Source organism: Grus americana, chromosome 3 (assembly GCF_028858705.1).
Source record: "Grus americana isolate bGruAme1 chromosome 3, bGruAme1.mat, whole genome shotgun sequence".
Lineage (NCBI taxonomy): Eukaryota > Metazoa > Chordata > Aves > Gruiformes > Gruidae > Grus > Grus americana.
Window position 1 is genome coordinate 115,934,846 of NC_072854.1, and position 15,285 is coordinate 115,950,130.

Below are 15,285 nucleotides of genomic sequence, written 5' to 3' on the forward strand. Positions count from 1 at the left end.
TGAGAGATCCAAACAGACCACGACGCTGCGCAGTCCAGAAGCAGCTTCCTCCTGTTGCTTGGCACGGTCTGCTGGACAGGGTGGGTGCTATTTACTGGTTTGAGCAGCTCTACAGAAAGCTGCTCAGCAGTAGCCAACGCACCCCTTGGGTTCTCAAGGCTGTTTGCAGCACAGATGCAAAGCACAGCCCCGTAGCAGCTCCTGGGAAGAAATGTCCTGATGCAGCTCATCCAACGGTTGCATTTCAGGACTTCTGCTGCTCCCTCTTTAAACTCTGCTGGCCTTCGCTGGGCTACGGCGGCAGCACTTCAGGCTGGTCTAGGTTCTGCCAATCGTCCTGGGGCATGAACGGTCCTAGCGAGACCAGCCTTCAGACATCCCAGGCCCTGGAGACCTGCCCGGCGGGGGGAAGGCTGGAGCAAAGAAGAGGTGCCCTCCGTGCAAGAGGCTCCGGCAGGATGAGGTGTCAGAGGATGAGATTAGAGAAGACTTGAGCAAAGCGGGGAGGCAGAAGACGTCCCTGTCGGGCCCCCACGGGGTGCACCCTCAAGTGCCGAGGGGGCTGGCAGGTGGCCTTGCGAGGCCCCTCCACAAGGGAGATGCGCCTGAGGACTGGAAGAAAGCAAAGAGCCCATGGGCTGAGGAGCAGCGCAGTGGCCGGGAAAGCGGCCGAGCGGCCGGCCCCAGGGGGTGGTGGCCGGTGGCACCAAGTCGAGTCGGAGGCCAGGGAGGAGCGGTGAGCCGCGAGGCAAGGGGCAGTGCCAGCAGGTGGAGGCAGGTGGTCCTCGCCCCGGGCTGTGCCCTGCTCTGGGCTCCCCAGTGCAAGGCAGCCATGGCCATCCTGGAGAGAACCCTCAGCCCAGTGCCCCCCCAGTGCCCCTCCCACTTTCCGTTGGGCTCCCAGCGTTGGTCAGTTGGAGCCAACAGCCCGCAGAGACAGCAGCACGGAGCTGTGCTGGCTGCGAGGAGGCAGGATCTGGCCGAGCAGCCACTAGCACCGGCACCGGCGGCCCGCTTCCCATCCTCGCCATCGCCGGCTGGCGCGAGTCCTTGGTGCCCGGCGAGGGGCCTCCTGTCCCGGGCGCGATGGGCCAGGCCAACTGCTGCTGCGGCTCCAGGTAGGCTCCCCGGGCGGCTTGGGGACACGCGGGCACGGCCGGGCCCCGCAGCAGCAGCAGCAGCAGCAGCAGCAGCAGCAGCAGCAGCCTTTCTCATGCCCGCCGCTCGCTGCTCCGCAGGGAGGCTCTCAGCGAGGCCGAGGCGGTGCTGAGCGCGGACGTGCAGCTGAGCCGGGGCCGCGAGAGGAGCGCGAGGCGCCTTCTCCTCCTCCAAGACGAGCTGGTGGTGGCCAAGTTGCAGTAAGAGCCTCAGCGCCCCGCTGCCTTTGCCCCATGCCTGACCCCGGCACCATTGCAGGGACACCCGGGCACCAGCCCCAGGCCCCGGGACCTTGGTGCTGGACGCATCGATCCACGTCCGTGCCAAGGGCAGGTGGGGGAGCCCGAGGAGGCCACCTCCATGCAGCTCCCCGCCTTCCCCTGCTCTCCGCAGAGGTGGCACCAGCCTGCGCCCACAGCTGCGCCTGGCCCTGGAGCAGCTGTGGGTGCTGAGCGGCAGGAAGGAGGCGGCGGGGGAGGAAGAAGAGGAGGAGCAGGAAGGCAGCGGCGTGGACAGGAGCTCCCTCGTCTTCGTCTGGCCCAGCGGCTCCTGCATTGCCACTTTCGGGCGAGTTGTGCTCCACGGGGCTTCGTCCTGCCCCGTCTCCTTGCCCATGGGGCAGGGCTGTGCCGGCGCCCGCCTCTGCCCACGGGCTGGGGGGCAGCGGGGCCTGACGCTCTTTCTCCTCCTCTCTGTCTGCAGCTCCCGGGCACTGAAGGAGCTGTGGCTGGGCACACTGCTGGGGTGAGCCGGGGGAGGGATGCTCCGGGCGCAGCCCGACGGGGGAAGACAGCTCCCCAGCTGGGGAGAGGTGCCCCCGCGGCACCCCCCGACAAGAGAGAAGAGGTGTCTTGGGGCTCAGCCGGCCCTCTCCCTGTCCCTTCTTGTGGCACAGGGCACCCGAAGGAGCCGCGAAAGTGCGGGTGACCCGTCTCCCATCGCTCCAAGTCCTGGAGAAGGAGCTGAGGCGCCGCCGTGCCGTGAGTGTCTCTCTGGCCTGGGCTCTGTCCCCGAGCGAGCGCTGGTCCTGCAGCTGCCGAGCAGCAGAGGCACGGCTGCTCAGCTCCTCGCCCTCTTTCTCGCTTGGCCAGGGGAGGACATTCAGCGCCAGGAGCCTGGAGAGGCTGCTGGAGGGCCAGGCCAAGGTGAGAGCGGCGGCCTTTTGGCCACCTCTGGCTGTGCCGCCGTGTGCGGCGAGCGGAGCGAGCTCGTGCGGGACAGAGGGCTGGAGGGAGGGAGGGTGCCGCGGTGCCACTCAGGGAGCGGAGAGGCTTGGGGAGCCCCCAGGAACGCCGGCACGTCCCGGCTGTTGGCGCTGGGAGGAAACCCGCCGCGCGGGGCAGAGAGCCCGGGAGAGCGGAGGGTCCCGGCTCTGCCGCGCGCGGGCTGCCGGTGCCGGGGGGCAGCTGGCTGGTGGCCCTTTCTGCTGTGGGGCTGCCCTCTAAGCACAGCCTGCTTCTTGCAGGCCGATCGCAAGCAAGGGCTCGCGCCGGTCCCGTCCGGCGACGCGGGGGCACGCTGCCGCTCAGCAGGTGAGTATTGGAGAGCAAGGCCAGCTCCTGCAACCGACCGGCTGAGCTGTGCTCACTTGTCCCTTGAGTGTCGCCATGCAGGTGCGGTAGCCCGAGGGAGGACGTCGGCGGGAGGAGCAAGGACACCCGCTGGGCAGCGGCCGCTGGATGTGGTTCTGCGGGGACAGGGAGCCTCTGCTGCTGCTGCTGCTGCTGCTGCTGCCCCGGGGCTTGGCAGGGCGAGGGCTGGGCCGGGCTGTCCCGGTGGCACGCCGGCTCTCGGGAGCCTCCGAGCGAGCCAGAGCCGCGGTTCCGGCCGCTGGCTCCCTGCCCCCCCTGCCGCACCGCTCAGCGCTGCGCTGCAGGGCAGGGCAGGGCAGGGCAGGCTCCGGGAGCGCTGGCCTGGCGGTCTCCATTGAGGGGCTCGTGCTCTCTTTTCCTTTGCAGCAGGAGGGAGCAGCTGCAGCAGCAGGAACAGGAGGAGGACACGGCTGCCCTGGCCCTTTGCTCTGCGGCGCAGCCCGGCCGCTGCCCAGGCGCCAGGGCAGGCGGGCTGCGGCTGCAGCAGGGCGCTCTTTGGCCAGCCCCTGGCAGCCGTCTGCGGGGAGGAGGGCACGCTGCCCCGGCCCATCCAGGTAAGGCAGCCTGGACAGGGGGTCCCCAGCCCTCCAGGTGCTCCGTAGAGGCTGTGGGTGTCCCCGGGAGCTGCGGGGAGGAGGGCCTGGGCACTTCAGCCCCAGCAAGGAGCCAGGTCTGGGGCAGCGCTCTGGCCGGCGCTGTTGGAAGGCAGCTCCGCAGGCAAGCAAGCGTCCTCCTGCCTCTCCTGCAGGAGCTGCTGGCTGTCCTGCAGCAGGAAGGGCCATCGACGGAGGGGATATTCCGGCAAGCTGCCAGCGTGACAGCGCTTCGGGAGCTGCGGGAGGCCCTGGACCGCGGTGCAGAGGTGGAGCTGGGAAGGCAGCCGGCGCTGCTGCTGGCTATCCTCTTGAAGGTGAGCGCTTGGGAGCTGCCGCCGGAGGAGCTCCTGGCTGGCCTGGAGTGTCCAAAGGCTCAGCTGGAGGCCCGGGCCTTGCAGGACTTCCTGCGAAGCATCCCCTCCAAGCTCCTCGTCAACGACCTCTACGAGGACTGGATGGCCGCCATGCGGAGGACCAGCAAGGAGGAGAAGATGGCAGAGCTGAAAGCGTAAGCGTGGGCAGCAGCCTGCCTGTTGAGCAGGAGCCCTGAGCGCTGGCCGAGAGCACCTGGAGAGCTGCGCGACACAGCCGCCGCCTCCCACCTGCCTCGGGCGAGCCTGGGGGATGGCTGTGGGCAGCATCTGCTCCATGAACCTTGCGTTCCTGTTCCCTCAGGGTGGCCGAGAAGCTGCCCGCGGCCAACGTCCTCCTCCTGAAGCGGCTGCTCTCCCTCCTCCGGCGCATCGCCCGCAGCGCGGGCACCAGCAGGATGAGCTCCAGCAACCTGGCCATCTGCATGGGGCCAAGCCTGCTGAGCCCACCGCACGAGGACCTGCTCCCGCTGGAGGCCATGCTGGAGGCGACCGAGAAGGTACGCTGTCTGGCCCTGCTGGCTGCGGCCTTCCCGGCCCGTCCCATCCTCCGAGCTTGGCTGCTCAGAGGTCTCTGGCTGCCTCCTGCCTGGAGCGAGGGTCGGGAGTGGGAAAGGCCGCTTGCTCGGCCCCGTTTTCCGGCAGCTGGCTTGAGAGCAAGGCTTTGATGTGTGCAGGTGAAGGTGCTGGTGGAGTTCCTGGTGGAGAACTGCAGGGAACTCTTTGGGGAGGAGACCGCTGAGCTTTGCTGTCCAGCAGCCGAGGAGTCGCCAGCCCCCAGGCAGAGCTCCCGAGGTAAGCGGAGGGACCGAGGCTTGTCACAGCCTGGGGCTCGGGACGCCAGAACCCTCGGCGTCGTTCCTGGCGGGGCTGGGCAGCGAGCGTCGCCCTCGGAGCCCCGCTTGTCCCCTGGCCTCTCTTGGGCCGCTGCCTCTCGGGGCACGAGCGCTTTGTTTTGCTCGGCAAGGTGAGCCGAAGCGGGCAGACAGGGCAGCCGAGGGCTGAGCCCAGCAGTGGCGTAGGGCTTCGGCGGGCTTTGGCCGGAGCTGGTTTCTCCTTCCCAGAAGTCCCTCACCGTGCTGCACGTGCTTTTTCTTTCGAGGCCCGCGTTTGGCAGAGCAAAGCGTCCCTGCGGTCAGAGCAGAGCCCGAGCGTCAGGCAGATGCCTCGCCGCGCACGCCCGCCTCTCTAGAGCTCGGTGTCCTCCGAGAAGCCGGGGGAGATACGGTGGTGGGGTCTGACGCGGGAGAGGTAGGTCAGGTCCCCAAAGCCCGTGACAGCGTCTCTGGTGTGGGAGGGGAGTTTCTGGAGAGGCCAAGTGGCTGCTGTGCCCCTGCCTGGCAGCAGAGCTGCTGCGGGTTTGGGCGATTCCTCCGGCGCCCGGGATGGGCCGTGGTAACGAAAACTGGCACGCTTGTTTCTCAAAGGCACTGGGCATGTGCTCCAGCAAACCAAATGCCCACAAAACACCGTCGGAAGGGCAGAGGGGAGCAGCCGCTGACTTCCGAGGGCTTTTGCCCAGGTCCTACTTCCTATCAGAGCTTCATCGAGTCTCTTTGGAGGGGGCGGGTGGGGGGGGGGGCGCTGTGCGGACCGTGGCGGATGCAAAGCAGCCAAAGGGCTCTCCTCTGCAGAGCTGAGGTAGCAATTTGTCCGGGAGCTGCTTACGGCTCCGGGTCATCTCTTGCCACCTGCTACCTCCGACTTTTCTGTTGTAGGCACCTCCGGCTTTGCCTCCGAGCACCCCCGAGAGCGCGGCAGACTCCCCGGGGCGCCCCGAAGAACTGGCGAGCCTTTCAAGGGAAAGAAGGTAAACTGAGCCGGTTGTGGTTCGAATGGGAACGGACTCCAGCGGATGGTGGCTTTCCCTCGCTGATACCTCTGTGGGATGGAAAGGTTTGCAGGCTCTCCCCAGGCCGAGGGAAAAAGAAGAGAGCGAAAGAGGAAACAGGCCTGGGGGGAGGAGAGTGAAAGCCCCGTGGAAGAGACGAGGAGGAAGAAGAGGGCAGAAGTTTCTGGGGCTGGACCAAAGAGAAGAGGCAGGAGGGTGCAGGAGGCCAGGAGGCCCACGTGGAAGAGACGAGGAGGAAGAAGAGGGCAGAAGTTTCTGGGGCTGGACCAAAGAGAAGAGGCAGGAGGGTGCAGGAGGCCAGGAGGCCCAGGTGTGTACCAGGCTCTGCCGCCCATCTTTGCCACGAACGGTTCCTCGTGAAGGGTGTGCCCCAAGGAGAGGGGAACAAAGCCCTGCCTCGTCCTGCCCTTCTGGCTTTATGGGAGCTTTCTGACTCTGTTGTTGCAGGTGCCGATTCATTTTCCCTGGCTGAAGCGCTGTGAGTCCTGGGCCCCCGCAGCTGATGTCCACAAATAAAATGATCTTTTGTCTCTTCGGACTGTGCCTCCTGCCGTGGGATATTCGGGAGTGGGGAGCTGTGGTCTGGGGATGAATTGTCAGGGAGGAGTCTGGGATCGTCCCTTGTCCCAGCACCCTTTGCAGCAGGCATCAGGGCCGAGTGGAGGCGCTTTAGGAGGGAAACTGTAATGGGTTTGCGTGGCAAGGTTTTGGCAGCGGGGGGGGGGGCCTACAGCGGTGGCTTCTGTGAGAAGCTGCTAGAAGCTTCCCCCGTGTCCGATAGAGCCAATGCCGGCCGGCTCTAAGACGGACCCGCCGCCGGCCAAGGCCGAGCCCATCAGCGACGGTGGTAGCGCCTATGGGATAACATAGTTAAGAAGGGAAAAAAACCCCTAGCGGGAGCTTTTGCAGCCGGAGAGAGGAGTGAGGAGATGTGAGAAACTCTGCAGACACCAAGGTCAGTGCAGAAGGAGGGGGAGGAGGCGCTCCAGGCGCCGGAGCAGAGATTCCCCTGCAGCCCGTGGAGAAGACCATGGTGAGGCAGGCTGTCCCCCTGCAGCCCACGGAGGAAGGATGATGGGGAGCAGAGATTCCACCTGCAGCCCGTGGAGGACCCCACGCCGGAGCAGGTGGAGGCACCCACAGGAGGCTGTGACCCCGTGGGAAGCCCGCGCTGGAGCAGGCTCCTGGCGGGACCTGTGGCCCCGTGGAGAGAGGAGCCCACGCCGGAGCAGGTTTGCTGGCAGGACTTGTGACCCCGTGGGGGACCCACGCTGGAGCAGTCTCTTCCGGAAGGTCTGCACCCCGTGGGAGGGACCCCACGCTGGAGCAGTTGGTGAAGAACTGCAGCCCGTGGGAAGGACTCCTGTGGGAGAAGTTGGTGGAGGACTGCCTGCCGTGGGAGGGACCCCACGCTGGAGCAGGGGCAGAGTGTGAGGAGTCCTCCCCCTGAGGAGGAAGGAGCGGCAGAGACACCGTGTGATGAACTGACCACAACCCCCATTCCCCGTCCCCCTCTGCCGCGGCCGGGGAGGAGGGAGAGGAATCGGGAGTAAAGTTAAGCCCGGGAAGGAGGGAGGGGTGGGAGGAGGTGTTTGAAGGTTTGGTTTTATTTCTCATTGCCCTACTCTGTTTTGCTTGATAATAAATGAGATGACTTTTTTTTCCAAGTTGAGTCGGTTTTGCCCGTGACGGTAATTAGCGACTGATCTCTCCCCGTCCTCATCTCCACCCACGAGCCTCTCGCTACATTTTCTCTGCCCTGTCCGGTTGAGGAGGGGAGCGATCGAGCAGCTTTGGTGGGTCGGCCGCAAAAGAAACCCACCCCAGAACCCCAAGCAGAGAGTCCCAGAGGGGAGGGTGGACGTTGGAAAGGACCTGTGGAGGTCCTTGGGTCCAACATCTGCTCAGGCAGGCTCCCCTAGAGCAGCTTGCCCAGGACCTCGTCCTCTGGAGCTTTGAGTATCTCCCGGGAGGAGCGCCGGGAGGGGAGCGCAAGGGCAGGACGTAGGCAGGGCACGATGGCCAGGAAGGGCTCGAGGTCCCTACGCAGCCGCCGTCCCCTGCAGCCATCCTCCTTGCGCGCTGATTGTCGGGCAGTTTCCTCAGACCCGCTTCGCTCACGGCAAGGGCAGAGATTAACTGCCACGCCGGGCGCTCTAAATGCCTCAGCTCACCCAAAAAGCTTTGGAAGCGGCTCCAGCAGCAGCCGGGCTGCCGAGGCTTCGGTGCATGCCCGTGTGATGCAGGGGACGCCCGCACCATTCTGTGTTTGGAAGCGTTATCACCGTCGGCTCGGCAGCCCTTTTGCTTGTAAGCGCACGTGTTGCAAGTTATGAGTTACAAATTACAGCTGTGACTTAGAGAACTTGTAACTTTGAAACCTAATGAATGAATTGGCGAAGGAGTGAATCCACACGTCAGACTGGTCTGGACAAAGTGGATGTAGCCCTTGGTTGCCATTCTTCTTTGTGTGTTTTATGAACTCATAGACTAGAGTTGAATTTATGGAGTACGTTGTCCTACCAATGTGAGAGATCCAAACAGACCACGACGCTGCGCAGTCCAGAAGCAGCTTCCTCCTGTTGCTTGGCACGGTCTGCTGGACAGGGTGGGTGCTATTTACTGGTTTGAGCAGCTCTACAGAAAGCTGCTCAGCAGTAGCCAACGCACCCCTTGGGTTCTCAAGGCTGTTTGCAGCACAGATGCAAAGCACAGCCCCGTAGCAGCTCCTGGGAAGAAATGTCCTGATGCAGCTCATCCAACGGTTGCATTTCAGGACTTCTGCTGCTCCCTCTTTAAACTCTGCTGGCCTTCGCTGGGCTACGGCGGCAGCACTTCAGGCTGGTCTAGGTTCTGCCGATCGTCCTGGGGCATGAACGGTCCTAGCGAGACCAGCCTTCAGACATCCCAGGCCCTGGAGACCTGCCCGGCGGGGGGAAGGCTGGAGCAAAGAAGAGGTGCCCTCCGTGCAAGAGGCTCCGGCAGGATGAGGTGTCAGAGGATGAGATTAGAGAAGACTTGAGCAAAGCGGGGAGGCAGAAGACGTCCCTGTCGGGCCCCCACGGGGTGCACCCTCAAGTGCCGAGGGGGCTGGCAGGTGGCCTTGCGAGGCCCCTCCACAAGGGAGATGCGCCTGAGGACTGGAAGAAAGCAAAGAGCCCATGGGCTGAGGAGCAGCGCAGTGGCCGGGAAAGCGGCCGAGCGGCCGGCCCCAGGGGGTGGTGGCCGGTGGCACCAAGTCGAGTCGGAGGCCAGGGAGGAGCGGTGAGCCGCGAGGCAAGGGGCAGTGCCAGCAGGTGGAGGCAGGTGGTCCTCGCCCCGGGCTGTGCCCTGCTCTGGGCTCCCCAGTGCAAGGCAGCCATGGCCATCCTGGAGAGAACCCTCAGCCCAGTGCCCCCCCAGTGCCCCTCCCACTTTCCGTTGGGCTCCCAGCGTTGGTCAGTTGGAGCCAACAGCCCGCAGAGACAGCAGCACGGAGCTGTGCTGGCTGCGAGGAGGCAGGATCTGGCCGAGCAGCCACTAGCACCGGCACCGGCGGCCCGCTTCCCATCCTCGCCATCGCCGGCTGGCGCGAGTCCTTGGTGCCCGGCGAGGGGCCTCCTGTCCCGGGCGCGATGGGCCAGGCCAACTGCTGCTGCGGCTCCAGGTAGGCTCCCCGGGCGGCTTGGGGACACGCGGGCACGGCCGGGCCCCGCAGCAGCAGCAGCAGCAGCAGCAGCAGCAGCAGCAGCAGCCTTTCTCATGCCCGCCGCTCGCTGCTCCGCAGGGAGGCTCTCAGCGAGGCCGAGGCGGTGCTGAGCGCGGACGTGCAGCTGAGCCGGGGCCGCGAGAGGAGCGCGAGGCGCCTTCTCCTCCTCCAAGAGGAGCTGGTGGTGGCCAAGTTGCAGTAAGAGCCTCAGCGCCCCGCTGCCTTTGCCCCATGCCTGACCCCGGCACCATTGCGGGGACACCCGGGCACCAGCCCCAGGCCCCGGGACCTTGGTGCTGGACGCATCGATCCACGTCCGTGCCAAGGGCAGGTGGGGGAGCCCGAGGAGGCCACCTCCATGCAGCTCCCCGCCTTCCCCTGCTCTCCGCAGAGGTGGCACCAGCCTGCGCCCACAGCTGCGCCTGGCCCTGGAGCAGCTGTGGGTGCTGAGCGGCAGGAAGGAGGCGGCGGGGGAGGAAGAAGAGGAGGAGCAGGAAGGCAGCGGCGTGGACAGGAGCTCCCTCGTCTTCGTCTGGCCCAGCGGCTCCTGCATTGCCACTTTCGGGCGAGTTGTGCTCCACGGGGCTTCGTCCTGCCCCGTCTCCTTGCCCATGGGGCAGGGCTGTGCCGGCGCCCGCCTCTGCCCACGGGCTGGGGGGCAGCGGGGCCTGACGCTCTTTCTCCTCCTCTCTGTCTGCAGCTCCCGGGCACTGAAGGAGCTGTGGCTGGGCACACTGCTGGGGTGAGCCGGGGGAGGGATGCTCCGGGCGCAGCCCGACGGGGGAAGACAGCTCCCCAGCTGGGGAGAGGTGCCCCCGCGGCACCCCCCGACAAGAGAGAAGAGGTGTCTTGGGGCTCAGCCGGCCCTCTCCCTGTCCCTTCTTGTGGCACAGGGCACCCGAAGGAGCCGCGAAAGTGCGGGTGACCCGTCTCCCATCGCTCCAAGTCCTGGAGAAGGAGCTGAGGCGCCGCCGTGCCGTGAGTGTCTCTCTGGCCTGGGCTCTGTCCCCGAGCGAGCGCTGGTCCTGCAGCTGCCGAGCAGCAGAGGCACGGCTGCTCAGCTCCTCGCCCTCTTTCTCGCTTGGCCAGGGGAGGACATTCAGCGCCAGGAGCCTGGAGAGGCTGCTGGAGGGCCAGGCCAAGGTGAGAGCGGCGGCCTTTTGGCCACCTCTGGCTGTGCCGCCGTGTGCGGCGAGCGGAGCGAGCTCGTGCGGGACAGAGGGCTGGAGGGAGGGAGGGTGCCGCGGTGCCACTCAGGGAGCGGAGAGGCTTGGGGAGCCCCCAGGAACGCCGGCACGTCCCGGCTGTTGGCGCTGGGAGGAAACCCGCCGCGCGGGGCAGAGAGCCCGGGAGAGCGGAGGGTCCCGGCTCTGCCGCGCGCGGGCTGCCGGTGCCGGGGGGCAGCTGGCTGGTGGCCCTTTCTGCTGTGGGGCTGCCCTCTAAGCACAGCCTGCTTCTTGCAGGCCGATCGCAAGCAAGGGCTCGCGCCGGTCCCGTCCGGCGACGCGGGGGCACGCTGCCGCTCAGCAGGTGAGTATTGGAAAGCAAGGCCAGCTCCTGCAACCGACCGGCTGAGCTGTGCTCACTTGTCCCTTGAGTGTCGCCATGCAGGTGCGGTAGCCCGAGGGAGGACGTCGGCGGGAGGAGCAAGGACACCCGCTGGGCAGCGGCCGCTGGATGTGGTTCTGCGGGGACAGGGAGCCTCTGCTGCTGCTGCTGCTGCTGCTGCTGCCCCGGGGCTTGGCAGGGCGAGGGCTGGGCCGGGCTGTCCCGGTGGCACGCCGGCTCTCGGGAGCCTCCGAGCGAGCCAGAGCCGCGGTTCCGGCCGCTGGCTCCCTGCCCCCCCTGCCGCACCGCTCAGCGCTGCGCTGCAGGGCAGGGCAGGGCAGGGCAGGCTCCGGGAGCGCTGGCCTGGCGGTCTCCATTGAGGGGCTCGTGCTCTCTTTTCCTTTGCAGCAGGAGGGAGCAGCTGCAGCAGCAGGAACAGGAGGAGGACACGGCTGCCCTGGCCCTTTGCTCTGCGGCGCAGCCCGGCCGCTGCCCAGGCGCCAGGGCAGGCGGGCTGCGGCTGCAGCAGGGCGCTCTTTGGCCAGCCCCTGGCAGCCGTCTGCGGGGAGGAGGGCACGCTGCCCCGGCCCATCCAGGTAAGGCAGCCTGGACAGGGGGTCCCCAGCCCTCCAGGTGCTCCGTAGAGGCTGTGGGTGTCCCCGGGAGCTGCGGGGAGGAGGGCCTGGGCACTTCAGCCCCAGCAAGGAGCCAGGTCTGGGGCAGCGCTCTGGCCGGCGCTGTTGGAAGGCAGCTCCGCAGGCAAGCAAGCGTCCTCCTGCCTCTCCTGCAGGAGCTGCTGGCTGTCCTGCAGCAGGAAGGGCCATCGACGGAGGGGATATTCCGGCAAGCTGCCAGCGTGACAGCGCTTCGGGAGCTGCGGGAGGCCCTGGACCGCGGTGCAGAGGTGGAGCTGGGAAGGCAGCCGGCGCTGCTGCTGGCTATCCTCTTGAAGGTGAGCGCTTGGGAGCTGCCGCCGGAGGAGCTCCTGGCTGGCCTGGAGTGTCCAAAGGCTCAGCTGGAGGCCCGGGCCTTGCAGGACTTCCTGCGAAGCATCCCCTCCAAGCTCCTCGTCAACGACCTCTACGAGGACTGGATGGCCGCCATGCGGAGGACCAGCAAGGAGGAGAAGATGGCAGAGCTGAAAGCGTAAGCGTGGGCAGCAGCCTGCCTGTTGAGCAGGAGCCCTGAGCGCTGGCCGAGAGCACCTGGAGAGCTGCGCGACACAGCCGCCGCCTCCCACCTGCCTCGGGCGAGCCTGGGGGATGGCTGTGGGCAGCATCTGCTCCATGAACCTTGCGTTCCTGTTCCCTCAGGGTGGCCGAGAAGCTGCCCGCGGCCAACGTCCTCCTCCTGAAGCGGCTGCTCTCCCTCCTCCGGCGCATCGCCCGCAGCGCGGGCACCAGCAGGATGAGCTCCAGCAACCTGGCCATCTGCATGGGGCCAAGCCTGCTGAGCCCACCGCACGAGGACCTGCTCCCGCTGGAGGCCATGCTGGAGGCGACCGAGAAGGTACGCTGTCTGGCCCTGCTGGCTGCGGCCTTCCCGGCCCGTCCCATCCTCCGAGCTTGGCTGCTCAGAGGTCTCCGGCTGCCTCCTGCCTGGAGCGAGGGTCGGGAGTGGGAAAGGCCGCTTGCTCGGCCCCGTTTTCCGGCAGCTGGCTTGAGAGCAAGGCTTTGATGTGTGCAGGTGAAGGTGCTGGTGGAGTTCCTGGTGGAGAACTGCAGGGAACTCTTTGGGGAGGAGACCGCTGAGCTTTGCTGTCCAGCAGCCGAGGAGTCGCCAGCCCCCAGGCAGAGCTCCCGAGGTAAGCGGAGGGACCGAGGCTTGTCACAGCCTGGGGCTCGGGACGCCAGAACCCTCGGCGTCGTTCCTGGCGGGGCTGGGCAGCGAGCGTCGCCCTCGGAGCCCCGCTTGTCCCCTGGCCTCTCTTGGGCCGCTGCCTCTCGGGGCACGAGCGCTTTGTTTTGCTCGGCAAGGTGAGCCGAAGCGGGCAGACAGGGCAGCCGAGGGCTGAGCCCAGCAGTGGCGTAGGGCTTCGGCGGGCTTTGGCCGGAGCTGGTTTCTCCTTCCCAGAAGTCCCTCACCGTGCTGCACGTGCTTTTTCTTTCGAGGCCCGCGTTTGGCAGAGCAAAGCGTCCCTGCGGTCAGAGCAGAGCCCGAGCGTCAGGCAGATGCCTCGCCGCGCACGCCCGCCTCTCTAGAGCTCGGTGTCCTCCGAGAAGCCGGGGGAGATACGGTGGTGGGGTCTGACGCGGGAGAGGTAGGTCAGGTCCCCAAAGCCCGTGACAGCGTCTCTGGTGTGGGAGGGGAGTTTCTGGAGAGGCCAAGTGGCTGCTGTGCCCCTGCCTGGCAGCAGAGCTGCTGCGGGTTTGGGCGATTCCTCCGGCGCCCGGGATGGGCCGTGGTAACGAAAACTGGCACGCTTGTTTCTCAAAGGCACTGGGCATGTGCTCCAGCAAACCAAATGCCCACAAAACACCGTCGGAAGGGCAGAGGGGAGCAGCCGCTGACTTCCGAGGGCTTTTGCCCAGGTCCTCCTTCCTATCAGAGCTTCATCGAGTCTCTTTGGAGGGGGCGGGTGGGGGGGGGGGGCGCTGTGCGGACCGTGGCGGATGCAAAGCAGCCAAAGGGCTCTCCTCTGCAGAGCTGAGGTAGCAATTTGTCCGGGAGCTGCTTACGGCTCCGGGTCATCTCTTGCCACCTGCTACCTCCGACTTTTCTGTTGTAGGCACCTCCGGCTTTGCCTCCGAGCACCCCCGAGAGCGCGGCAGACTCCCCGGGGCGCCCCGAAGAACTGGCGAGCCTTTCAAGGGAAAGAAGGTAAACTGAGCCGGTTGTGGTTCGAATGGGAACGGACTCCAGCGGATGGTGGCTTTCCCTCGCTGATACCTCTGTGGGATGGAAAGGTTTGCAGGCTCTCCCCAGGCCGAGGGAAAAAGAAGAGAGCGAAAGAGGAAACAGGCCTGGGGGGAGGAGAGTGAAAGCCCCGTGGAAGAGACGAGGAGGAAGAAGAGGGCAGAAGTTTCTGGGGCTGGACCAAAGAGAAGAGGCAGGAGGGTGCAGGAGGCCAGGAGGCCCACGTGGAAGAGACGAGGAGGAAGAAGAGGGCAGAAGTTTCTGGGGCTGGACCAAAGAGAAGAGGCAGGAGGGTGCAGGAGGCCAGGAGGCCCAGGTGTGTACCAGGCTCTGCCGCCCATCTTTGCCACGAACGGTTCCTCGTGAAGGGTGTGCCCCAAGGAGAGGGGAACAAAGCCCTGCCTCGTCCTGCCCTTCTGGCTTTATGGGAGCTTTCTGACTCTGTTGTTGCAGGTGCCGATTCATTTTCCCTGGCTGAAGCGCTGTGAGTCCTGGGCCCCCGCAGCTGTTGTCCACAAATAAAATGATCTTTTGTCTCTTCGGACTGTGCCTCCTGCCGTGGGATATTCGGGAGTGGGGAGCTGTGGTCTGGGGATGAATTGTCAGGGAGGAGTCTGGGATCGTCCCTTGTCCCAGCACCCTTTGCAGCAGGCATCAGGGCCGAGTGGAGGCGCTTTAGGAGGGAAACTGTAATGGGTTTGCGTGGCAAGGTTTTGGCAGCGGGGGGGGGGGCCTACAGCGGTGGCTTCTGTGAGAAGCTGCTAGAAGCTTCCCCCGTGTCCGATAGAGCCAATGCCGGCCGGCTCTAAGACGGACCCGCCGCCGGCCAAGGCCGAGCCCATCAGCGACGGTGGTAGCGCCTATGGGATAACATAGTTAAGAAGGGAAAAAACCCCCTAGCGGGAGCTTTTGCAGCCGGAGAGAGGAGTGAGGAGATGTGAGAAACTCTGCAGACACCAAGGTCAGTGCAGAAGGAGGGGGAGGAGGCGCTCCAGGCGCCGGAGCAGAGATTCCCCTGCAGCCCGTGGAGAAGACCATGGTGAGGCAGGCTGTCCCCCTGCAGCCCACGGAGGAAGGATGATGGGGAGCAGAGATTCCACCTGCAGCCCGTGGAGGACCCCACGCCGGAGCAGGTGGAGGCACCCACAGGAGGCTGTGACCCCGTGGGAAGCCCGCGCTGGAGCAGGCTCCTGGCGGGACCTGTGGCCCCGTGGAGAGAGGAGCCCACGCCGGAGCAGGTTTGCTGGCAGGACTTGTGACCCCGTGGGGGACCCACGCTGGAGCAGTCTCTTCCGGAAGGTCTGCACCCCGTGGGAGGGACCCCACGCTGGAGCAGTTGGTGAAGAACTGCAGCCCGTGGGAAGGACTCCTGTGGGAGAAGTTGGTGGAGGACTGCCTGCCGTGGGAGGGACCCCACGCTGGAGCAGGGGCAGAGTGTGAGGAGTCCTCCCCCTGAGGAGGAAGGAGCGGCAGAGACACCGTGTGATGAACTGACCACAACCCCCATTCCCCGTCCCCCTCTGCCGCGGCCGGGGAGGAGGGAGAGGAATCGGGAGTAAAGTTAAGCCCGGGAAGGAGGGAGGGGTGGGAGGAGGTGTTTGAAGGTTTGGTTTTATTTCTCATT

General features: G+C 66.0%; 4 protein-coding genes across 8 annotated transcripts; all 4 read left to right on the forward strand.

The window, feature by feature from the left end:
• The first annotated feature begins 964 nt into the window (after positions 1 to 964).
• On the forward strand, positions 965 to 3,105 carry LOC129205313 (uncharacterized). The gene is made up of 6 exons (XM_054822610.1): positions 965 to 1,118; positions 1,552 to 1,725; positions 1,861 to 1,902; positions 2,054 to 2,303; positions 2,624 to 2,690; positions 2,772 to 3,105. The coding sequence occupies exons 1-6, from the start codon at positions 1,087 to 1,089 to the stop codon at positions 3,086 to 3,088; spliced, it is 882 nt and encodes a 293-aa protein (XP_054678585.1). The 5' UTR covers positions 965 to 1,086; the 3' UTR covers positions 3,089 to 3,105.
• LOC129204602 (T-cell activation Rho GTPase-activating protein-like) lies at positions 3,104 to 6,005 on the forward strand (the record flags this gene model as incomplete). The annotated part of the gene is made up of 8 exons (XM_054820827.1): positions 3,104 to 3,304; positions 3,499 to 3,660; positions 3,745 to 3,854; positions 4,022 to 4,217; positions 4,395 to 4,512; positions 4,820 to 4,968; positions 5,436 to 5,527; positions 5,614 to 6,005. Coding segments are annotated over 8 exons (1,344 nt in total), but the record flags the coding sequence as incomplete, so codon positions are not given.
• Positions 6,006 to 9,061: 3,056 nt separating this feature from the next.
• On the forward strand, positions 9,062 to 11,202 carry LOC129205314 (uncharacterized). 5 transcript variants are annotated; one of them, XM_054822612.1, is made up of 7 exons: positions 9,062 to 9,215; positions 9,336 to 9,455; positions 9,649 to 9,822; positions 9,958 to 9,999; positions 10,151 to 10,400; positions 10,721 to 10,787; positions 10,869 to 11,202. In XM_054822612.1, the coding sequence occupies exons 1-7, from the start codon at positions 9,184 to 9,186 to the stop codon at positions 11,183 to 11,185; spliced, it is 1,002 nt and encodes a 333-aa protein (XP_054678587.1). In that variant the 5' UTR covers positions 9,062 to 9,183; the 3' UTR covers positions 11,186 to 11,202. The 5 variants fall into 5 exon arrangements, with proteins under 5 accessions (XP_054678587.1, XP_054678588.1, XP_054678590.1 ...); XM_054822613.1 differs by having other exon boundaries at positions 10,151 to 10,235; positions 10,347 to 10,400; positions 10,721 to 11,202; XM_054822615.1 differs by having other exon boundaries at positions 10,151 to 10,235; positions 10,347 to 10,400; positions 10,707 to 10,952.
• On the forward strand, positions 11,201 to 14,103 carry LOC129204603 (T-cell activation Rho GTPase-activating protein-like; the record flags this gene model as incomplete). Its single annotated transcript, XM_054820828.1, has 8 exons — positions 11,201 to 11,401; positions 11,596 to 11,757; positions 11,842 to 11,951; positions 12,119 to 12,314; positions 12,492 to 12,609; positions 12,917 to 13,065; positions 13,534 to 13,625; positions 13,712 to 14,103. Coding segments are annotated over 8 exons (1,344 nt in total), but the record flags the coding sequence as incomplete, so codon positions are not given.
• Between the last annotated feature and the right edge of the window lie 1,182 nt (positions 14,104 to 15,285).